The 21,758-nt window shown below is 46.9% G+C and overlaps 2 protein-coding genes across 2 annotated transcripts in view; both read right to left on the reverse strand.

Moving 5' to 3' along the window:
* Positions 1-21,758, reverse strand: part of COL23A1 (collagen type XXIII alpha 1 chain) — a 302,293-nt gene that overhangs the window by 236,030 nt on the left and 44,505 nt on the right. The gene's annotated exons all lie outside the window — the stretch shown is intronic.
* LOC118542749 (thymosin beta-4-like) lies at positions 9,605-10,245 on the reverse strand. Its single transcript, XM_036103183.2, has one exon. The coding sequence runs from the start codon at positions 10,156-10,158 to the stop codon at positions 10,024-10,026; it is 135 nt and encodes a 44-aa protein (XP_035959076.1). The 5' UTR covers positions 10,159-10,245; the 3' UTR covers positions 9,605-10,023.

Consider the following 21,758-nt stretch of genomic DNA (forward strand, 5'->3'; position numbering starts at 1 on the left):
AACTAAGAAAGAAAGAGACATAGGATCCAGAAAATAGGAAATGTAAGACAGGAAAAAAGGTAAGAGACTCTCCAAATTAAAGAGGCAACATCCTGGGATAATGACAGTTACCAAGTATACAGGGCAACCAGTCCATATTGGAACAGTGTTACTGAAGAGTAAGGTGTATGGACCGTGCCCACCAGCATGCTTTCCACCACTGTACTGCTATTTAACCTGATGAAACTCCTGGAGGATAGACTCCACAAAGCAATGAAATGAATGAAAAAAGAGAAAGACATGAGACCCAAAAAGTAAGACAAAAAGATAATGTCAGGGGATGACAATGTGGGAAGAATTAGCAATAGACCCACACGTAAACAAATGAAGCAAATACAAATTCCAAACAAATATTAACTTCAAGCAAAACAAAAAGAAACCAGAACGCATTCAGAACTATGAATAATATTGGCATACCCTTAATTATACAATCCTAAATGTTGATTTAAGTAAAAATTATATATAAAGCACATAAAAAGATGCTCGATATCATTAGACATTAGGGAAATACAAACTAAAATCACAATGGGATGCCACTATACACCTGTTAGAATGGATAAAGTGAAAAAAGCTGACCATACCAAGTGTTGGTAAGGATGTGGAGCAAAGAGAACTTTCATACATTGCTGGTAGAAATGGAAAATTTAGGGGAAACAGTTTGGCAATTTCCTAAAAAAGTTAATCATACATCTATCATATGACCAACCATTCCACTCCAAGGTATTTTTACCTAAAAGAAATGAAATCATGTTCCATGCAAAGCCTTATATACACATGTTCATAGCAGCTTTATTTGTAGCAGTCTCAAAACGGAAACAACCCAAATGTCCAACAAGTGAATGGATAAACAAACCGCATTACAGACACACAATGGAATAGTATTCAGCAATAAAAAAGAATGAACTATTGATACATGCTACAACATGGATGAATCTCAAAATAATTATGCTGAATGAAAGACAACAGACCAGACAAAAATAGTATGAACTGAATGATTACAGTTATACAAAAGTCTCAGAAGTCCATACTTCTGTAATCAATCATTACTAGAGTAACAAAAGCCAATCAGTGGTAGCCTGGGACTGGAGGGAAGGTAGGGAGTTTCAGGGAGGAAAGGTTACAAAGGGGCAGGAGGAAACTTTTGGGGTGATGGATATATTCATTTTCCTTACTGTGGTGATGGTTTCACAAGTGTATACATATATATGTCAACATCTATTAAACTGTACACTTTAAATATGTTTTCTTTCTTGTATGTTAATTTACACTTCAATGAGGCTTTTGAAAATATGAAATTGGACCCCTGCCCCATAACATAACCCCAAATCAGTTCCAGGTGGGGATTAAGAACTTAAACATGAGAAGCAAAAGCATTAAAAATTTTAGAAGAGATTATCTTTCTACATTTTGGGTTTGTTGTTTGTTTTTTTTTTAAGAGAGAGAGAGAGACCATGCACACACAAGCGCAGGAGGAGGGGTAGGGGAAGAGGGAGAGAGAGAATCTGAAGCAGGCTCCATGGCCAATGTGGAGCCTGATGTGGGGCTCGGTCTCACTTCCCTGAGATTGTGACCTGAGCTGAAATCAAGAGTCAGACGCTTAACTGCCTGGGCCACCCAGGCACCCATATCTTTCTATGTTTTGGATAAGGAATTATTTCTTCAACAAGAAATAAAAACCACTAACTCTAAAAAGAAAAAGGGAAGACTGGTAAGTGCAAACTACATCAAAATCAAGAACATCCGATGAAACAGATGTCAAAAGCACTATCAAGAAATTCTTTTAAAAGCCACTACTCCTTGAGTAAGGATTAGTATTCACAAGACAGAAAGAGCTCTTACAAGTCAGCAAGAGTTCTGCTTCTCAGAAGATGGGGTAGACATACTTTTTCCTATTTCTTCCACTAAACACAATGAAAAACCTTGGGCATTATATAAAAAACAAGTCTATATGAAACATAAGAACATACTTATGGCGGAGAGAAGAAGGCAGACCACCTTGGTACCTCAAGACCCAAAGAATGGAACGGCATAGAGCTGAGTCCCGGGTTTTCTTTTTGCCTCATCCACCCCAGACTTGGAGCTGAAGAAGCCAGCAACCTGCAAACGCCATTAGGCCCCGACAAAACCACTCCAATCAAAGCTGACTCTCTCTCGCTGAAGGATCTGGAAAGGGGCATCTTGGCATGGCGAGACCATCGCTTCTCTACTCCAGCCGAACACTGCAGAGAAAACCGTGACTCTTCTCTCGCCCCTGCCATCAAGGATGTGTACATGAGGCCATGTGCAAGGGGGCATCCTAATACCTCTGCTGGGATGGTTTCAGAGAGGGCCAAGTAGGGGGCCGGGACTTTCACCCCAGCAGGTCAGTAATGAAGCACCACTTGGGGTATTACTGGAGGCCAAACAGGCTGCCAGAACTCCCACACCACCCCCAGCAGTCACATGGAGACCCGCTCAGGTGTCGTCAGAGGCACAGTGGGGGACCTGGACTTCCACCCTCACTGGGCACTCTCCCCTTCCCCTGCCAGGGCAATGTCAAGAAAACCAGCTAAAGAACCAGAACATGTGAAGGACTCAGGACTTGTTGGAAGAAAAAGACAATCTGATAGGAAAATGGGCAATATCCATAAATAGAAAAGAGGGTAATAGAAGTACCTATCTCATTAGGTTGTTTTTAGGATTAAATGCTGTGCATTGCTTAAAACAGTTTCTCACGCATAGTAAGTTGTAAACGAGGTGGTATTCTAATGATTATCACTATTACTACTACTACTGTTTCACAAGAAATGGCACACATATGCTCAAAAAACACGAAAAGATGCTCATCGCCATCAGTCATCAGAGAAAGGCTCATGAAAAACATCACAAGACAATAATTTATCTATTATACACTATTTATACACTAGGTGCCCAAAGAAACCAAAGTTCACAGGCGCTCTTACTCATTGCTCGTGGAGGATAAGACACATCCGCTTTGGAAAACAATTTGGGATGATCTTGAAAAGCCAAACATTCACAGGGTTGATGGTCCAGCAATGCCTCTGCTGGATACACCCCCCAACCCGAAAGAAACTCGCGCATGCGCACCAACAGACATGCACAGGGACGATGTTCTTAGCAGCACTGTGCACAGGAACAAAAGACTAGAAACACCTATTACTATCCCTCGATGTGCAAATAAATGGTAGTGCATGCACACCCTGGGGCGGGATTCAGGACGGACGACAAAGGAGTTAGGGCTCTACGTGCTGAGCCTTAAAAATACAACGTTAAGTCACAGAAGAGCACATTCAGACCCAGGAAACAACCACTCCAACTCAAAACAAGGAGCGTTCTTTTTTTTAATTATTTATTTATTTATTTTTAAAAAGATTTTATTGTTTATTTGACAGAGAGAGACACAGCGAGAGAGGGGACACAAGCAGGGGGAGTGGGAGAGGGAGAAGCGGGCCTCCCGCTGAGCAGGGAGCCAGATGCGGGGCCCGATCCCGGCATCCCGGGATCATGACCTCAGCCAAAGGCAGACGCTTAACGACTGAGCCACCCAGGTGCCCAGCGTTCTATTTTTTTTAAAAGGGGAGGAAGGAGGGAGAGAAATTTTTCCAAAATGTCAATGGTATGAAATACAAAGTCTGTGGAAATGTTCCAGATTAAATGATGCTAAGGAGACATACAGCTGGATCCAGTACTGGAGGGGGGAAAAATGCTATAAAGGGCAATATTCAGTCAATTTATTAAAGTTAAAAATTGTAGGGGTGCCTGGGTGGCTCAGTCGATTAAGCAGCTGCTTTCGGCTCAGGTCATGATCGTAGGGTCCTGGGATCGAGCCCTGCATCGGGCTCTCTCCTCAGCAGGGAGTCTGCTTCTCCCTCTCCCTCTGCCCCTCCCCCTGCTTGTGCTCTCTCTCTCCCTGTTTCTCTCTGTCAAATAAATAAAATCTTTAAAAATACATAAATAAAGTTAACAATTGTAATGTGGTTTGAGTGAGAGGATATTCCTATCGTTAGGAAATAAATACGCACTCAAGTATTTAGGGGAGACATGACAGCCTCAAATGGTCCCAAAAATACTATGTATGTATGTGTATAAGTGTGTGTGTGTGTGTGTGTGTGTGTGTGTGTGTAGGAAGGGGCAGACAGAATGAGATCATATGATAAAGATAATGGGGTAAAATGTTAACAGTAAGTGAATCAAGGTAAAGTCTATATGGGCGTTCTTTGTATTCTTCTTACTTTCACAAATTTTCTGTAAATTTGAAATTATTTCAAAGTAAAGAGTTCAAAGGAAGAGGGGAAAGGGGAACGATAAATTCAGGGTAACAAGCAGCTGAGGCGGGGTGGGCAGAGGAATGGGCTAACTCAGGAGAGGACTGCGGCAAGCTTTCATTTGTGTTCGGGCTCTGGATTTGGGAAGCAGGTCCTTGGGTGTTCATTATGTTATTATGCTTTATAACTCAACCGTTGACATTTGCATGGTATCAAGTACTATATATGAAAAGGTGTGAAAGAAAAAGATCTTACCTGAGAAAGGACATTTCAGGCTGATACCAGCTAGAGCTCCTAGAATCTTTTCACTGGAACGATGAAATGATCCACATGTTTTCTGTTCTGCATATTCCACAATTTCCCATACCACTTCCCCCATCGGATACTTTTGAGTTGGGGCAAGGAGTAAGAGTATAAAAAAACTGCTGAGTTGGACAGAGAGGTCAGTTTACTGCTCTGGAGTTTTCAAATGATCATTTTTTTTTTTAATCTACTTTCCCTTGATAAAAGGGTCAACTGCTGGGTCTGGGACTGTGGACAGTGGGGCAGTGGGGTGGGTCAGGAGAAATGGCCTGGGCACCACTATACTGCCCGCCTCGGGGCAGGTGGAGCACAGGCGCTGGGGAGGATAGCGAAAGGCATGGGGTGGGGCCGGCGGGGTCCAGAGTGGAAGAAGGGCCACCTCCCAGGTGGAGAGCAAGGTGCAAGGTCAAGGGCGGAGGGCACAGACAAAAGGCTGGAATCTCAGTGGGTGGTGGTGACAGCTGATGACAGGTAAGTGGACTGGGAGTGTTTGCGAGGTCAGGAGGACCTATAGCCCTGATCCTGGAGCAAAGATCAAAAACTCAAATGCCCCCTGGGGCCAGGCTAGTCCCCCACTGAGTGAAGCAAATGCATCCGTGGGGGTGAGGCACCTTGTCTGTATTATACATATGCCTCAACATGCACAACATGACATGAGTTGGTTGTAGGATCTGTGGCCAAAACATGGGCAGCCGTGACTGCCCCAGCCAAGTATGGCCAAGCAGGAATGGCCTGGGGGTTAGCGGATGTTCCGACTTTTCAAGGGAAATTAGAAATCTGAGGGCTGTGGATTTACAAATCTTGGCTCCAAGCTTTTTAAAACAAGAGGCAGGCCCCACAAACATGGGATGACCACCACTGGGTGACCTCTTTGCTAAGTGTATTCATTTTCTGCCCCCCTGCCCCAAGAAGGGCACGAGGGGCCAGCAAGCCTAGCAGGCTGTGACCCTACGCGGAGTCTCACAGATGCCCCAGTGAAGATGGTCCCTCAAGTCCATGGCTTCAGACCCTGAATGGGGCCTCTGACGGGACAGGCCCACCCAGACCCTGCGAAGCACATGGGAGGCCAGGTCTGCTGAAGGATTTGAGAAGCTGGGTTGAACAAATAAACAAAGAGAGATTTAGAAAAAAACAAAACAAAACAAAACAGCAAAGGCCTGTTTCTGGACCAGGACAGAATGACCATGTCACTCCCCAGGGCCGATGCCTGTCCTGGCAGTCGGCACTCAGCCTGAGGGGGTTTCGGGCTTCAACAAGGACAGCTTTCCAGCCTGATCGAATGACTGACAGTTGTTGGAGGCCTCAGGCTTCCTGGGTGTTCCATACGTGCTCAGCGGGTGGCGCCTGCGCCCCGGGGGGGCCTTGATCAGGAAAACCAGGTGGCCCAGGGGCACATCCTCCAAACAGACTTTGGAAATACGTCTTCGCCCCATCCAGCCAAAGAACGTCCACCTAGACTGTGCTGCACAAAGAGGACCGGGCGGACCAGTGGGGAAACGGAGGTTCCGTGGGAGGTTGGAAGGAGGGTCTGACCCAAGGCGGGAGTTGCGGTGCGGGGCTGAGGTTGCTCCTAATAACAATAATGTCATGGCTTGTGGAATAAAGCGGGTACTTTCTGCTACAGTTTCCAATTCTCATTCACGACAAGATTTACTTAATTTCCAGGATTTTATATCTGCACGCCTTCCCTTACAATGAAAACCCTGGTTCCCAAAGACATGAATATAACTATTCATGGTTAAATGTGTATCTTTGTATATATAATAGTTCCAAAACAATACCACTTTGATTACCAACAATGACTGCTGAGGGCAGTTTAGGTTCTATTTGTGGTTATTCTCGTCTTGGTCCCACGTGAAATGGGCAAATTGTTTCAAAGTCCCTTGAAACAATTCTCCGTGAGATTATGCCATCAATTACAGGACTGTTTGTTTCGGTTTGTTTTCAATGTTACGAGGCAGCTTTTATTCTTTTGGGTTTAATTTTCATTTTTAGTTATGGAAAATGTTTACATGGGTCCAAAGCCAACTTAGGAAGCAAGGTACATTGTTTGGCTTGTAAACCTGTGGTTTATTCTTCTATTGCTTCTTTTTTGAAATATAAGCAGATATGTATGTATATTCCCATCCCCCCCCTTCTCTAATATAGAAGGCAGCGTACTATACACGGTTCTGTACTTGGTCTTCCTCAGTTTGCAATATATCCTGACAATACTTCAGGGATATAAAGACCTCCCCATGGGGCACCTGGGTGGCTCAGTCCATTAAGCATCTGCCTTTGGATCAGGTCATGATCCCAGGGTCCTGGGATCGAGCCCTGCATCAGGCTCCCTGCTCAGTGGGGAGTCTGCTTCTCCCTCTCCTTCTCCTCCCCCACCCCTCGCCCTGCTTGTGCTCTCTAATAAATAAATAAAATCTTTAAATTAAAAAAAAAAAAGACCTCCCCAGTTCCCTCTTACAGCTCCACCCTACACTACTGTGCAAATGTGCCATTCCTCTCTGGATGGATCCTTGGGGGATCCTCCACCACTGGCTTTGCTAACAGTGCTGCAAAATACAGCCTTGCTCATGTCTCCTTTCATTCTTTGGAGAGACTCCAAGTTGGATCTTCATTTTTCATCATGAAACCTTTGGCTGGTCACTTAACATTCCAAACCTCAGCCTCCTCATCTGTAAAATGGGGATAAGAAGAGTATCTAGTTCACAGTTCCAAACGAGTCACTGTGTTTTTAAAAATAACATGTTTAAAAGGCCCGGAACACAGTAGAATCAAATGTGTGCTGTTGCTTTTTGTTTTCCATTTTGTTTTAATTGTTTATTGCCTAGTACTTTCCAAAGCTCACTATCTAGAAAGAGAGAGAGAGAGAGAGAGAGATGTAAAATTTTAGTTGCTGAATAGGGTGCTGAGTGCTACCAGAAGTATAGAACACAGCAGTTGGAGCACAAAGTGGCGGCTCACCCACCCTGCCTGGGGATTAGGGGAGGTGCAGGAGTCAGCGCTTGATTCGCCCACCCTGCTGACCCTTCTTCTTCTTCTTCTTTTTTTTTTAAAGATTTTTATTATTTATTTTTTGACAGAGAGAGAGAGACAGCGAGAGAGGGAACATAAGCAGGGCGAGTGGGAGAGGGAGAAGCAGGCTTCCCACTAAGCAAGGAGCCCGATGCGGGGCTCGATGTGGGGCTCGATCCCGGGACCCTGGGATCATGACCTGAGCCGAAGGCAGACGCTAAACGGCTGAACCACCCAGGCGCCCCTGCTGACCCTCTTTCTTGTGTAAAGCACTCCCCAGTTTTCCATTCTCAACCAATGGAGCTGCACCAACGCCCCACCCTCAGGATGTGCACAAGACCCAGGTGTGGCCTTTCAGGGACTCAATGATTGGCTCAAGGATAGGCACATGACCCAGTGCAACCAATGAGAGTCAGCCCTGGCGCTCACTAGGGTGTACTAGAAAAGAGACTCATTTTCCACCAGGGTGTTGATCTGGTTGGATATAAGTGTGGAGCTGCCAGAGGCCAACACATGGAGAGGGAGAGCATGAAGAAATCTGAACTCAGAGATGGAGGAGGACAGACTCCCAACACGGTCGCTTGGATACTGGGGATTTCAGTCAGGTGAGCTGAAAAAAAAATCCCTTTTCTGACTAAGCCAGCTTAAATTGGGTTCTCATTTACATCAAGGTTGGCAATGACAGAGGAATCCTCAGGTCCGAAGCTTAGTAACTAGGGGGATAAGGAAAGACTTTCCAGCAGAGAGAAAAGCATGTGGGAAAGTCCAGAGGAAAGGTAGCAGTCAGCCTCTTTTATAGCGTTAACTAAAGCAAGACCTGTGGGCTGACACCCATCCATCACCTGAACAAACCTACCTTCTCAACTGGAAGACTGAGTTCCAGATTCTGGGGAAGAACAGGGCGTTCTCACCTGGATAATCATTAGCCAGGTGATGTCAGAATTGATAGGAGCATGCAAATAAGTTGACGGTCATGTCAGAGACTCAGCCTTCCTGGGTGCAGGTTGGAGACCCTGTCTTCCCCTGTCATCAAGTTCACAGCTAACATTACTCAGGACCTTCACAATCTGCAAGATGTCCTCACAGGCATGCTCTCCATTGCTAAGTGTGGGCCTTAACTGGCATCTGCGTTTTACTCCGGGGCCTCCATGTCCCTCACAGGTCCCAGCTGTCACCCGGTATCTTTGGTTTCTGAAGCCTCCTTTGCCCTAGAAGTCCCACCTTTCATGCCCCCATGTTTTTGCTCAATGCCACTTTTCCACACTGAATCAACCAGTGAACTTTCACTGGGTGCCCAAATTGAAACATACCATATAACAGCTTGTGCTGAGCAAGGCAAAAGGGTCAGCTGTGTATGTCTGGCTTGGAGCTGGTGGGGGTGGTAGCAGAGGAAGGGGGGGAGGTGAGATTGAGAAACTGGACTTTGCTACTTGGAGGCTTTTTTTTTTTTAAACTTTTTACTTTGAAATAATTAGAGATTCACAGGAGGTTACAAATAGTACAGAGAAGTCTCTAGCACCCTTCGCCCAGTTTTCCCCCGGGTTTCATCTTAACTATAGTGCAATCTCAAAACCAAGAAGTTGACACCAGTGCACTGTGTGTGTGTGCGCTTCTGTGCCATTTTATCACAGGTGTAGATCAGCATAACCACCGCTGCAATCAAGATACAGAACTGCTCCAGCGCCTTCCTCCATTTACAGCAGTAATTGTGAATTTGTCTGGTTCGCTTTTCAGGTTTTTCCATTGTTGCTTCACATTTTTTTGCAGGTCTTTTGTTTGGACCATACACATTAGGATCTTTTTAATCTCTTCCTGCTGGATAGACCCTTTTATCGTTATATAATATCCCTGTCCAAAGTAATGTTTTGCTCTGAAGTCTACTTAATTTGAAATTAATATAGCCACTCCTGCTTTCTTTGATCAGAGTTTGCATGATATATCTTTCTCCATCCTTTTACTTTCAGCCTACCTATATTCTTATATTTGAAGTGAGGTTTTCTTTTTTCTTTTTTTTTTTCACATTTTAAACTTTTTATTTGCATATTTAAAAATTGTGCATTCCAGTAATTAAAATCATACAAAGAAAAAAATGGCACTCTGATTAAACTGCATTGTACAGCCTGCCAGATACCTTGGACCAACTTAGTTTTTACTGGTCGTCCCACCCAGCTTCTTCCTTCACCAGCATACAAGTTATTTTCCTTCCCTGCCAGCCAGACAGGCAGATGGAAAGGAGGCTTGGCGTTCCTGGTCAGTAGTTCAGATTCTTTGATGTGAAAAGGGGCAGCACAGTCATTTAAACTTGATCCAACCTCTTTGCATCTTACAAAGTTAAACAGCTAAAAGAAGTAAAATAAGAAGGCAATGCTTGTGGAATGTACAGTGCATACTGGCGGCGCGCACCTCACTACGATTCGCCTGCTTGCTTCTCCTGTTCAATCATTTCTTTTGAAGGCAGTGGATTTTTCTCTTGTGTTTCTGTCTTCTTCAATTTCGGCTTATCGAATTTCTCAATCTCAGCCATATCAGGTTTGTCAGACATGGTTGCAGAGGAAGCGGAGTGAGGTGCGCGTGCAAGTGAAGTCCGGCCCGCTCAGTGGCCGCCGCCGAATGCCTCAAGTGAGGTTTTCTAAACAGCTTATAGTTGGGTCCTGTTTTTATAATCCGCTCTGATCATCTCTTTTAATTGGCATATTTAGACCATTTACATTTAATGTAATTATTAATACGTCAGAGCTTAAGTGTGTCATTTTCATTTTAATTCTGTTCGATTTTTTTCTTTTTCTATTTTCCTGCCTTCCTTTGGGTTATGTGAACATCTTTTTACAATTCCATTTTGGTATATCTCTAGTGTTTTTGAGTGTTTCTCTTTACATAGCTTTTTCAGTGGTTGCTCTAGGTATTACATTATATACACGTAACATCACAGTCTACTGGTGGTGTCATTTTACCAAGTGTAGAAAACTTCCCTCCCTTTAAGTCCCTTTACCCTCCTCCCGCTTATCATGTAATTGTCTTAACTATTTCCTCTACATACATTTATAGAACCACATCAGACAGTGTTAAAATTTTTGCTTCAGCTATTGAATTTGGAAAATTAGAGAGAAGGAAAATGTATCATATTTATCCATTTTTAAAATTTGTTCCATTGGTCTTTCCTCTTTCCTGATGTTCCAAGATTCCTTCTTTTATTATTTCTTTTCTTTAGAGGATTTCCTTTAGCAATACATTTAGTGTAAGTCTGGTGGCAACAAATTCTATTAGTTTTCCTTCATCTGAAAATGTCTTGATTTCCCTTTCATTCCTGAAGGATATTTTCAGTATAGGATTCTGGGTTAACAGTTCTTTAAGCGCTTGAAAACTGTAATGCCACTTCGTTCTGGCTCCATGATTTCTGACGAGATATCTACTCTCATTCAAATTGTTTTCTTCTATGGGGTACCTGGTTGGCTCAGTTGGAAGAGCGTGCGACTCTTGATCTCAGGATCATGAGTTCGAGCCCATGTTGGGTGTGGAGATTACTAAAAATAAACTTCAAATTGTTTTCTTCCTATAGATCATTCTAACATCTCTGCCATCTTGGTGTGGGGCACTGTCTTTCCTCATTCAGGTTGTAATTTTCCTGGTTCTTGTTATGATGAGTGGTTGTCAGTAAAAACCCCACACATCTTTTTATTTAAATTCACTTAGCCACCATATAAAAACCCATATATTTTGAATATTATATTATGAGACTCTAGATCTTATTTAATTAAATCTTCCATTTTATAGCTGGCTCCCCTTCTACCACGCTGGCAGGAGAAGGGAGGTACCACCTCATCACTGCCAGGTGGGGGGTAGATGGGTAGGTTCCCCACTTGGCCTTTGTTGTCCCCTGAAGGAAGATACTTATAGGTGGGAGCAGGAGTTCCACCCCCCCCCCCCAGGCTTCCACTGACCCCACCCTGGCTAGGAGGGGCCGCTCTTCAGGGAGCTCCACTGAAACCATGGCAAAGGCGGAGGCAGGGGGAGAGTTCTTTGGCAGGAGTTAAGCAGTTATCATTGAAACTTTTCTATCTTGCTAGGCTCCCCCTTTCTGGGTTCTCTGGCTACTGGGAGCAGGCTTTTGTTAAGAACTCACCACGATGTCATTCCTTGTGTCCTGAGGTCCCTAGGGGGCCTGCCTTCTCTCTACCTTCTCAGCCTTCTTATGTTTGTATTAAAAATAATGCCCATGGCTTTTAGTCGTTCTTAGCAGGAGAACAGGGAAAAATACTTCTCCTCCACCCTTCCATAAGTGGAAGTTACTTGGAGCGTTTTAAAATACATTTCAGATGCCAAAGTGGAACAAAAGTTAAACAAAGCCAGAGTGCCTGGGGGCAAATATTTTGACATCTTAGATGACACTGAAGGTAGTGGGGTGACATGGTGAAAGAGCATGAGCATGGGGCTGGAATGGCCTCAAAGGGAATACTAATTCGACCTTAGGCAAGCTGCTTTGGCTGTCAGAGGCTCAGTTTTCCTTCAGGAAAATAAAAAGCAAGTTCCTTCTTATGCAGGGGTGTCATGAGGAGTAAGTGAGATAAAGTAGGTCAAGTGCCTGGCATTGAGAATACATGCCATAAATAATTTCTTTACTTTTCTCCAACAGTTCCAACCTCATATCCTAATATCTCCTAAGTGAGTCGTCAGCTGTGGTTCAAACTGTTTGTAATTTTCCTGCAGCTGCCGCCAAGCTCCATGATGTTGGACCAAGACCCTTTCCCAAGCTGGGACTCAGTTTCCCCAACTTTATTTATTTTTTTAAATTTATTTATTTGACACAGAGAGAGACCGCGGGAGAGGGGACACAAGCAGGGAGAGTGGGAAAGGGAGAAACAGGCTTCCCGCCGAGCAGGGAGCCCAATGCGGGGCTCGATCCCAGGACTCTGGGATCATGACCCGAGCCGAAGGCAGATGCCTAATGACTGAGCCACCTGGGCACCCCCAATTTCCCCAAGTTTAAAAAGAGAGGATTCGTCTAGATCCCCTGTTACCCCATGGATGAATCAGAGCAGTTTCTGGGACCTTGTTCAAAATGCAGCATCCCAGGCCCCACACCAGACCTCCTGGATGAGAACCTGCATTTGAACAAGACCCCCATCCATGTTTGGCACATTGAAGTTTAAGAAGCAGGGCTCTGGGTGACCTCCAAGGCTGCTCCCAGCTCTGACCTTATCTGTATTAGGCTCTCCCACCTCCACACCCCTGCTGGAAATGCTCTGACCTTTCCATCTGGCCACGGAGTGCTGACCATCATTGAAGGCGTAGCACCATCCCTCCCCACGCCTAAAGCTTTCTCTGACCACCCCAAACCTGAAGTCATCCTCAACACGCTTTAAACAGCCACTCTCTGGACCATTCCTTGGATGATTAATTACGTGCTTTGTGATAGTTTGCCTGTTCTTTTCTTCAGCCACTGTGTAAACCTTGTATCATATCTTCTTCTGAAACTTTCTACATCTTCTAGGATCCTGAGGTTGCAGACAGCTCCTGGAAAGCTCTCGGGGGACAGAGACCATGACTTACCACGTGCCTTTAGTGCTCACTAGCTGGTTCCCCACACACAAGAGATACTCAAACACATGATCATTTACACTGTGAGCATGTTCTAAGCACGCCTTTCAAGACCCTACTTACGAGAAAATGTTATGATCAATATTTCAAAAGAGCATAAGTAAATCCATATTTTCTGTTCCCAGAGATAGTAAAAAGGAAACTGCTTTTTCTTTTGCATGATGATACCCAGTGCTGGAGAGATGGTGCTGAAACACAGGTCTTTCACAAAACACAATGGCAACATGCAGTATGAAACAAACAGAGGTTTCCAGAAGGCCCACTCCTGGGACTTTACACTTCACCTTAAGCAAAAGGAAGGGTTTATTTGTATGAAGAGTCATGATATATAACTGCGAAACGTGGACATAATCTAAACGCCAAACAATTAACTAGGGCACATCCATTTGATGGATGACCATGGAGCCATTTGAAATAATTAAGATGGCTGTATTCAAACATAGAAAAAATGCGTATTCAATATTAGGTAAGAAAATAAAAACACAAAATAACATACGCTCCTGACTATAACTAATATACATAAACAAGAACTTTTTGAAAAGGAACAAAAAACTAGAAATCACTCTTAAAATGGTAAAATTGGATTTCATTTCCCGTACTCATTTTTCCCCCAATTTTTCATTTTGCCAACTTTTCATTGGATTACAAAGAAAACTTTTAAGTGACACTAAAAGTAGATTTGGAGATCACCCTGGGACGATGCACTTAGGAAGAGATCTAAGCCCATTTTCTTAGTGGGTTCCCCCATAATGCTGTTACGTGGGACCTGACAGTTATATGACATTTGAATTAATAACTGAGGTCTTGGCGCCAAGAAGTTCTCGGCAGCAAAGGAGGCCCCAAGGCTGGAAAGCACCATCTTGAACGAGAAGACATTCATTTATAATCTGTAGCTGCAAGCTGTCATTCATTCATCCCCAACCCCCACTAAAATAAGTCTTTATTTGCAGATTGCCAGTGGGATGGAGGGCATTAAAGAGTGTGTTTAGCCCACATACCAACCCTATCTTTAGCACTTTGCTCATAGGGAGCCCCAGTTCACCTCCCTCCTGTGGTTGTAGGAGCAGTGAGGGGGGCCCAGTCACCCTCACTGGTGACCCATGGGTCCCCTGATCTGCAGTGACCCCTGCCTTCCATGACCCTTGACCAGTTCCTGAGCCTCCTCCATCTACCAAATGGGGATACTGCTACTTTCCTCAGAGATTAAATCCCATGGTCATGTTGAACATTCCTCAAACATGGCAATGATTCATACATGTTCTCATCTCAGATCTCAGTTATATCCTACCAGTGTTTTAAGGTAAAAATTACAGGGGTGCCTGGGTGGCTTAGTCGTTAAGCGTCTGCCTTTGGCTCAGGTCATGATCCCAGGGTCCTGGGATCGAGCCCCGCATCAGGCTCCCTGCTCCGTGGGAAGCCTGCTTCTCCCTCTCCCACTCCCCCTGCTTGTGTTCCCTCTCTCTCTCTGTCTCTCTCTGTCAAATAAATAAAATCTTTAAAAAAATTTACAGGGGCGCCTGGGTGGCTCAGTTGGTTAAGCGACTGCCTTCAGCTCAGGTCATGATCCTGGAGTCCCAGGATCGAGTCCCACATCAGGCTCCCTGCTCAGCAGGGAGTCTGCTTCTCCCTCTGACCCTCTTCCCTCTCGTGCTCTCTGTCTCTCATTCTCTCTTTCTCAAATAAATAAAATAAAATAAATTTACAAAAATTTTAATCGATACCACTCATTGCTAGAATGAGAATGGACACTCTTGTACATTCCTAGTGGGAGTCTCTATTGATACAACCTTTGGAGAAGGCAATTTGGAAATACAATGTGTAACTGAAGCTTTACAAATGTGCATATAGCAGGTGGGGGGGGGGCGCCTGGCTGGCTCAGTTCGTTGAGTGTCAGACTCTTGATCTCAGCTCAGGTCAGGATCTCAAGATCGTGAGTTCAAGTCCCGTGTTGGGCTCCACACTGGGCATGGAGCCTACTTAAAAATAAATGTGCATACCATTTGACCCAGCAAATCCACTTCTGGGAATCTGTCAAAAGAAAATTAAGTAGAAGAGAAAATGTGTGTGTGCAGGGCTGCTCAACGCTTATAAATAACATAAGCAGAAAACTGGAAACAGCCTAAGTGTCCAACAGTAGGAGACTGTTTAAATTTTGGCACACACACACCTGCAGTGGACTCTTACGTAGTTAATCATGTGAAGGAATGGTCGTGGACGACTGAGCTATTTTAAGCCGGAATATTTACCATGTGATTGTGTTTTGAGAGGAAAGAATCTGTCTGTATATCTAAAATGTAGAGATACATGGACCATATATATGATACCCAGTCTGAGAGAGTATCATTCATGGACCTTTCTTGACCGGGTACTTCCTGTGTATCCATGCTGTGGCAGGTGCCTGCAGTGAATTAACACAGCTCCTGCCCAGTGGGGAAGAGATAGCTATGTACACAGAGTGCCACGGAAAAGGGATCAATGGAAAGGTCCAGAAGATGAGCGGATGAAGGAGGAGGACACTGTGCTCCAGGAGCTCCAGCTGGGGAGGACCCGCGTGTCCCAGAGGGTGTGATGGGGGTGTGGGGCCCCCAGAGGGTGGTAGCATGCAAGAGAGCCCCAAGGGAGGATGCCCGCAGGGATGGCAGTAGCAAGAACAGTAAGAAGCCATGTGGGGACTCCCAGTGATGCCAGGTGCCACACAAAACACCGGCTACGAACTCATTTAAACCTCACCAGGATCCTCGAGGTGTGTAGACACCCAACTGACCGCTAAAGAAAGTGAAGAAAGGAGCTTAAAAAACTTCTTCAAGGCCACCCAGCTGGAAAGGGAGAGAGCTGGGATTCAGTCTTTTTTTTTTTTTAGTGACTGGAAACCACACAAAGTAATTATTTTTGTGTTCTGTGAGTCAGAAGTCCAGTATGTGTCCCGTCAGACTAAAATCAAGGTGTGGCCCATTGTGTGCCTTTCTGGAGACTCTGGAGGAGAATCTGCCGCCTCCTCATTCAGGGTGTCAGCAGAATTCAGCGCCTGTTATCACACTGAGGTCCCCCTTTTCATGCTGGCGGTAAAATGAGAGCAGATCCCAGCCTCTAGAAGCCACTGCGCTCCTTGGCTTACGGCCCCCTCCCTCAATCTTCAAAGTCAGCTGTGGAGTCCTTCTCACGGCTTCTCTCTCTGACTTACCTTTTTACCTTTTCCAAACATCCTCCACTTTTTAAAAAATTATTTCTTTAATTGCGGTAACATATACGTGGCATAAAATTTACCATCTTTTTTTTTTTTTTTAAGAGAGAGAGAAGGCACCTGGGTGGCTTAGTCGGTTAAGCGTCTGCCTTCGGCTCTGGTCATGATCCCAGGGTCCTGGGATCAAGCCCCGCATCAGGCTCCCTGCTCAGCCGGAAGCCTGCTTCTCCCCTGCCTGCTGCTCCCCCTGCTTGTGCTCTCTCTCTCGCTCGCTCTCTTTCTGTGTGTCAAATAAATAAAAAATCTTAAAAAAAAAATAGTGCACAGATGTGTGTGAGCATGTGAGGGGAGGAGAGGGAGAGGGGCAAGAGAGAGAGGGAGAGAGAGAATCCAAAGCAGGCTCCATGCCCAGCGTGAAGGCTGACATGGGGCTCAATCTCACAACCCTGAGATCATGACCCAAGCCGAAACCAAGAGTCGGACGCTCAACCGACTGAGCCCCCCGGGTGTCCCAGAATGTCCTTCCTTTTTAAGGCTGACTCCATGCCCTTGTGTGGATAGACTGCATTTTGTTGATCCATTCATCCATTGATTGGACACTTGGGTTGCTTGCACATTTGGGCTACTGTGAGTAACACTGTGAAGAACACAGGTGTACAAATACTTCTTCCAGACCTTCCTTTTTTTCACCCTTTTGGATATGGACCCAGAAATGGAGTAGCTGGATCACATGGTAATTCATACCACGTTCCATAGTAGCTACACCATTTTACATTTGGAAGCCAGGCAATCTTAACCCATAGCCTGCACCCTTAATCCTGTGCTGTCTGACCCAGGGTGTTCTGGGTTCAAGGACCCAGGGATCAAGCCTCAGAGGCAGAATGAGCACCTGTGTTTGGAGAGCAGGGAGGAGGCCATCCTGGCTGGTGTGGAAGCCCCAGAGGTGCACTAGGCTGACATTTAGACTTGAGGTTGAAGAAACAGGAAGCCACTGAAGGCTCTGAGAAAAGGAGGGAGGGTGAAGACAGGGCTTCACTAGAAGGTTCTGGTGGTGGCATGTGGCCTGGATTGGATTGAGAGGGTCCAAAGCTGGCATGAAACACACCCCGAAGCTCATGGTTCCCTGCGAGGAGCCGGATTATTCCCTCTTTATGCATTCATTCGTTCATCCAACAACCCACTGATGCAAAATCCATCGCCACATCCTGGGGCTGCTGGGGCTGGGGCTACAGACAGGAACCGACCTGGGCCTCACAGCCCAGCAGGAAGACAGACACAGGAGCCCACTGCCCCCAGCAACATATGAAGAAGATGCTTTGGGAATTCAGGTGTGTGACCCGGCACAGACCATCAGTATTTGTAACTGACATGTAAGGAAGGAAAAACACCACAGCCCAAGGCACTGGTCACCTCGCAGTCAGAATCCCAGCTCCTCCCAGAGCACAGGTCACTCTCGCCCACAAGTGTATCACGCTGGCTGTAAATTCAAATTAAGACAGAATTTTCAGAGCTTGGCTTATATCTTCAGGAACAAAGCCGAGCCAAGGAACTGAGGCCCATTTGCGTTTTCTGCCGAGGTTTCCTAATTTTTAGAGTTATTCCCCCCTAGAGTCCAATGAAAATAAAATCACTCACTCTGAAGCAAAAACTGTTCCACCACGCAGAAGAAAGTTGCTGCCTGTTCTAATGGACACCCAGAGCCATGTGCTACCCAGCTTCTCGGAGGCGGCTGAGCTGCAGATGTGTTGTAGGGCTGGCCGGGCTCAGCTCCCAGCCAGCCCTCCTGGGGACATCTGCTACAGGGGACGTTTCCTCTAGAAGCCACACTGCCCTGGGCCTCTTCTGCTCCTCTCCGTGCCCCATCTGCAGCAGCGCCCCTCAACCCCAGCCTCCATGCCCACGCAGGCTCCTTCTGCTGTCTGCCCACCTTAGTGGGGACGGGACCAGGACCCAGCGAACACCTGCTGTGAGCTTGTCCTTGGGCAGAAGTCTGCCCAGCAGCCACACGGGTCCAAGACTGGTGTGGAGGTTTCTGGGGGGGGGTGGGGGAGGGGGTGTAACCAGCCTCAGCAGGGAAGGGGTGGCAAGGAAGGGGCATGCCAGACCCGCAAATCTCCTATGGCCCTCAACGCCTGGACGCCTTCCTCCTCTTGGCCATTCAGCTCCACCAGCCTCTGCTGGTTCTCAGCCTGCCTCTCCCTTCATCAAAGAACCAGAAGCAATGGGTGGGGGGCAGCTCTCAGCCTCCTGACACTCTCCTGTCCTTCCCCACCTCGTCCTGCCTCTTTGGGACCCCCATACCATACTCTGGTCTGGCTCCACTGCTCAGCTGTCAGGCACACTCACTGCTCCTTCCTCTTGAGCACCTCCCAGCACCCCGTGCCCCTTCCAGGTGCTGCCCACTCCGCCTAATCTCTTCCTTTCCTCCCCACCTCCCACCCGTTCCTCAGTCAGCTCCCCCAGAAACAATACGCACCAGGTTTTATATCCAAATCCAGTTTGAGCATTCGCTGTCACCTGCCCCTGGTAACCGGCTCACGCAGGGCCTCCATTCCATGGCTGGCCTTCCTCCCCACTCTGCTCCATCTGCTGCCTCCTCTGTGGGCCCCTTTTCAGCACCCTTCTGGTAACCAGGGTCCCCTTCCTCTTGTGGGTTCTTCAGGATCTCACTTCCTCCCCGGCTTCGGTCGCTGTCCATCCTGAGCCTCAGAACCAAATTCCCAGCCGCATCCTGGGCACCTCCACCATGAAGTCTCCCCCTGGCCGATCCCCACTCTACCCAACCTGCTCCTCATGGGTCCTCAGCAACCCCAGAGACCTCCCATGCCCTCCCTGCCCTCCCCTCCCATAGCTAATGAAACCCAAGCCCCAAGCAATGCCGCTCCTGAACACCTGTATTCAAGAATCATTTACTCCCTACTCCCCTCACCCCAGACTGCTGAGCAGGCTGCTAACGCACCCCAGCCCCTGCCTGAGGTCAGGCCCCTTAAATCCATCCTCATCCAACTCAAATGCCCACATGCTCAGTGCATGCCTGGGCCGAAAACTCCCCATTAACTTCCTGGCTCTTAGGATAAGTTCAGACTCCTGACCATGTTGTAGCAGGACGAAATGATCTAAATGTCCATGGACCCTCTTTCCAGGCTTGTGCTTGGCCTTCCTGCCCTTCTCCCGCTAACCCCTGGGCCCCCCTCCTCCCCACCACACTCACGGACAAACCCTACTTTTTAACCATCCTGAACCAACTCTCAGTTTCTGGAACGCTCACGTGCTCTCTCACTGTCCACGTGCTGTCTTCTCGGCCTGGGGAAGACTTTCATCTATCTTCCCAATTCCTACTTACCCTCAACTTAGGTGCCATGTCCCTTTGGCAGCGTCCCGACTCCTCCGGCCCGGATGGGGTGTCCCTCCCAACCACTCCCCCAGACTCTCCAGATACTCCATGAGGGCAGGGACTGTGCCCACCTGGCCCACCAGGTCTCCCTGCATATCACGCTTGTCCGGATGCTAAATAATCGCAGTTACATACAAGAATGCAGATGTGTGATGTGCCGTGTGCTGGCAGTAACTGGCACGGGGGGCCTCCCTGAATACAAAGCTAAACCGTCCCGGGCTGTGTGCATGGAAAGTGTCTGTTATCATGGACAGAGGAGCCTCTGGGCAGGGCTCCAGTGGGCGTGCACCCTCGTCAAAGCTCAGGACGGAAGGAGGCCGTGATGGGCTGTGGCTGGACCCTGGGCCAGGACTCAGCTGGGACCGAGACTCTAGTGGGTGGAGAACCTCAGCAACCGTACCCTGCCCCCAACTATCCATCCATCCCCACAGTCAAGAAGCAGCCGAAGCGTCCAGCACGCATGGCTAGATGTAGCTGCCATATATGCCTTAGCCCAGTATCATATCCCCAGTAGTTAGAATGGTCCCTGGCAAATGGGTGCTTAATAGAGAATTGTTGTAGGGGTGCATGAACGGATAAAAGCAATCCTGTGGCCCTGATGGGTGGGAGAGGAGTGCATAGTTCCAACAACCCAACATCAAAGACACAACAGGAAGGGTCAGAATGCTCCCCGAGGCCCGTCCAGACAAAGAGGACAAAGAGCCCCACCCGGCCACCACCAAGCAGCACGAATGAAGGACACCGCTGAGCGGTTCACCTCAACTAAAAGGAGAGTGTGTTCAATGCAGCACCCATGCTACTGACAAGGCCCCGACTCGCTCTCTCCTGATTCAGACTTTCAGCGAGGGCAGCCCCCATGCTGGGACAGCATGCTGCAGTCTGCAGACCTTTTTCAGCTCCTTTATCATCTTCGCCCTCCCTCCCCCATCCCCCACAGTCACTGTGTAGATGAGGAAACTGGGAGTTCCGGGGCAGAATGGGTCAGAACAAAGCCCAGGCCTCACACTGGGTGGGTGGATGGATGGATGGATAGATGGATGGATAGATGGATGAGTGGATGATGGATGGATGCATGCATGCATGCATGGATAGAGGGATGGATGGACATATGGGTGAATGGATGGACAGATAGACGGATGGATGGACAGATGGATGAGTGGATGGATGCAGACATGGATTCATGGACAGCTGGATGGATGTCAGATGTTCAGATGGATCGCTGGATGTCAGATGGACAGATGGATGGTCAGAAGGAAGAGAGAGAGGGAAAGGGAGGGAATGAATGTGTGACCAACAAGGTTGGACAGTCCCCGACTTTGCTGCCAGAGCAGAAGGCTCAGTGGAGGTAGCTGGTCACTGGTTCCCCAATTGCAAAGCTGACAGATCTCTCATTACTCATAGGCCTCTTCCAAACTCCCCAACACCTCCCTAAGAGCAGGCACCCCTGACTCCTCCATACTCTCCCTCATCACTGAAGAGTTGATATCTGATATACTAAGGACAAAGGACAAAATCTGGGTCATTTTGGACCATAGCTCAAAGCCCTGTTGATGTACTTGGGAAGAAGGCATCTGTGACAGACACACCTCTAAATGTGACAAAGCAGCATGAACCAGTTTCTCTCCATGATTAAGGAGAACAAACAGAATGGGAACACGTGGATTTGGGAATTAAGTGGACCAGGATTCAAAGCCCAGCTCAGCCCCATACTCAGCTATGTGACCTTGAACAAGTCCCTTATGCTCTGAGATTCAGGGTTTCCATCTGCAAAAGGGGATGATGATACCTACTGCATACCATGTTTGTGAGGAGTAAATAAGATGATACTGTGTGCACGGGGCTAGCACGGACCCCAGTTTATGGCAGACAGTCAATAAACGTTAGGTCCATGTCATGCTATCTAACTGTCCAGGCAGTATTATGAAATGACTTGACAGGAATGAAGTGTTAAGATTCAATTTACTCCACCCAA

This window comes from Halichoerus grypus, chromosome 2 (genome assembly GCF_964656455.1).
Source record: "Halichoerus grypus chromosome 2, mHalGry1.hap1.1, whole genome shotgun sequence".
Lineage (NCBI taxonomy): Eukaryota > Metazoa > Chordata > Mammalia > Carnivora > Phocidae > Halichoerus > Halichoerus grypus.

Bases quoted from the DNA above. Each gene is read 5' to 3' on its own strand.
- LOC118542749 (XM_036103183.2), bottom strand. From the start codon at position 10,158: ATGTCTGACAAACCTGATATGGCTGAGATTGAGAAATTCGATAAGCCG.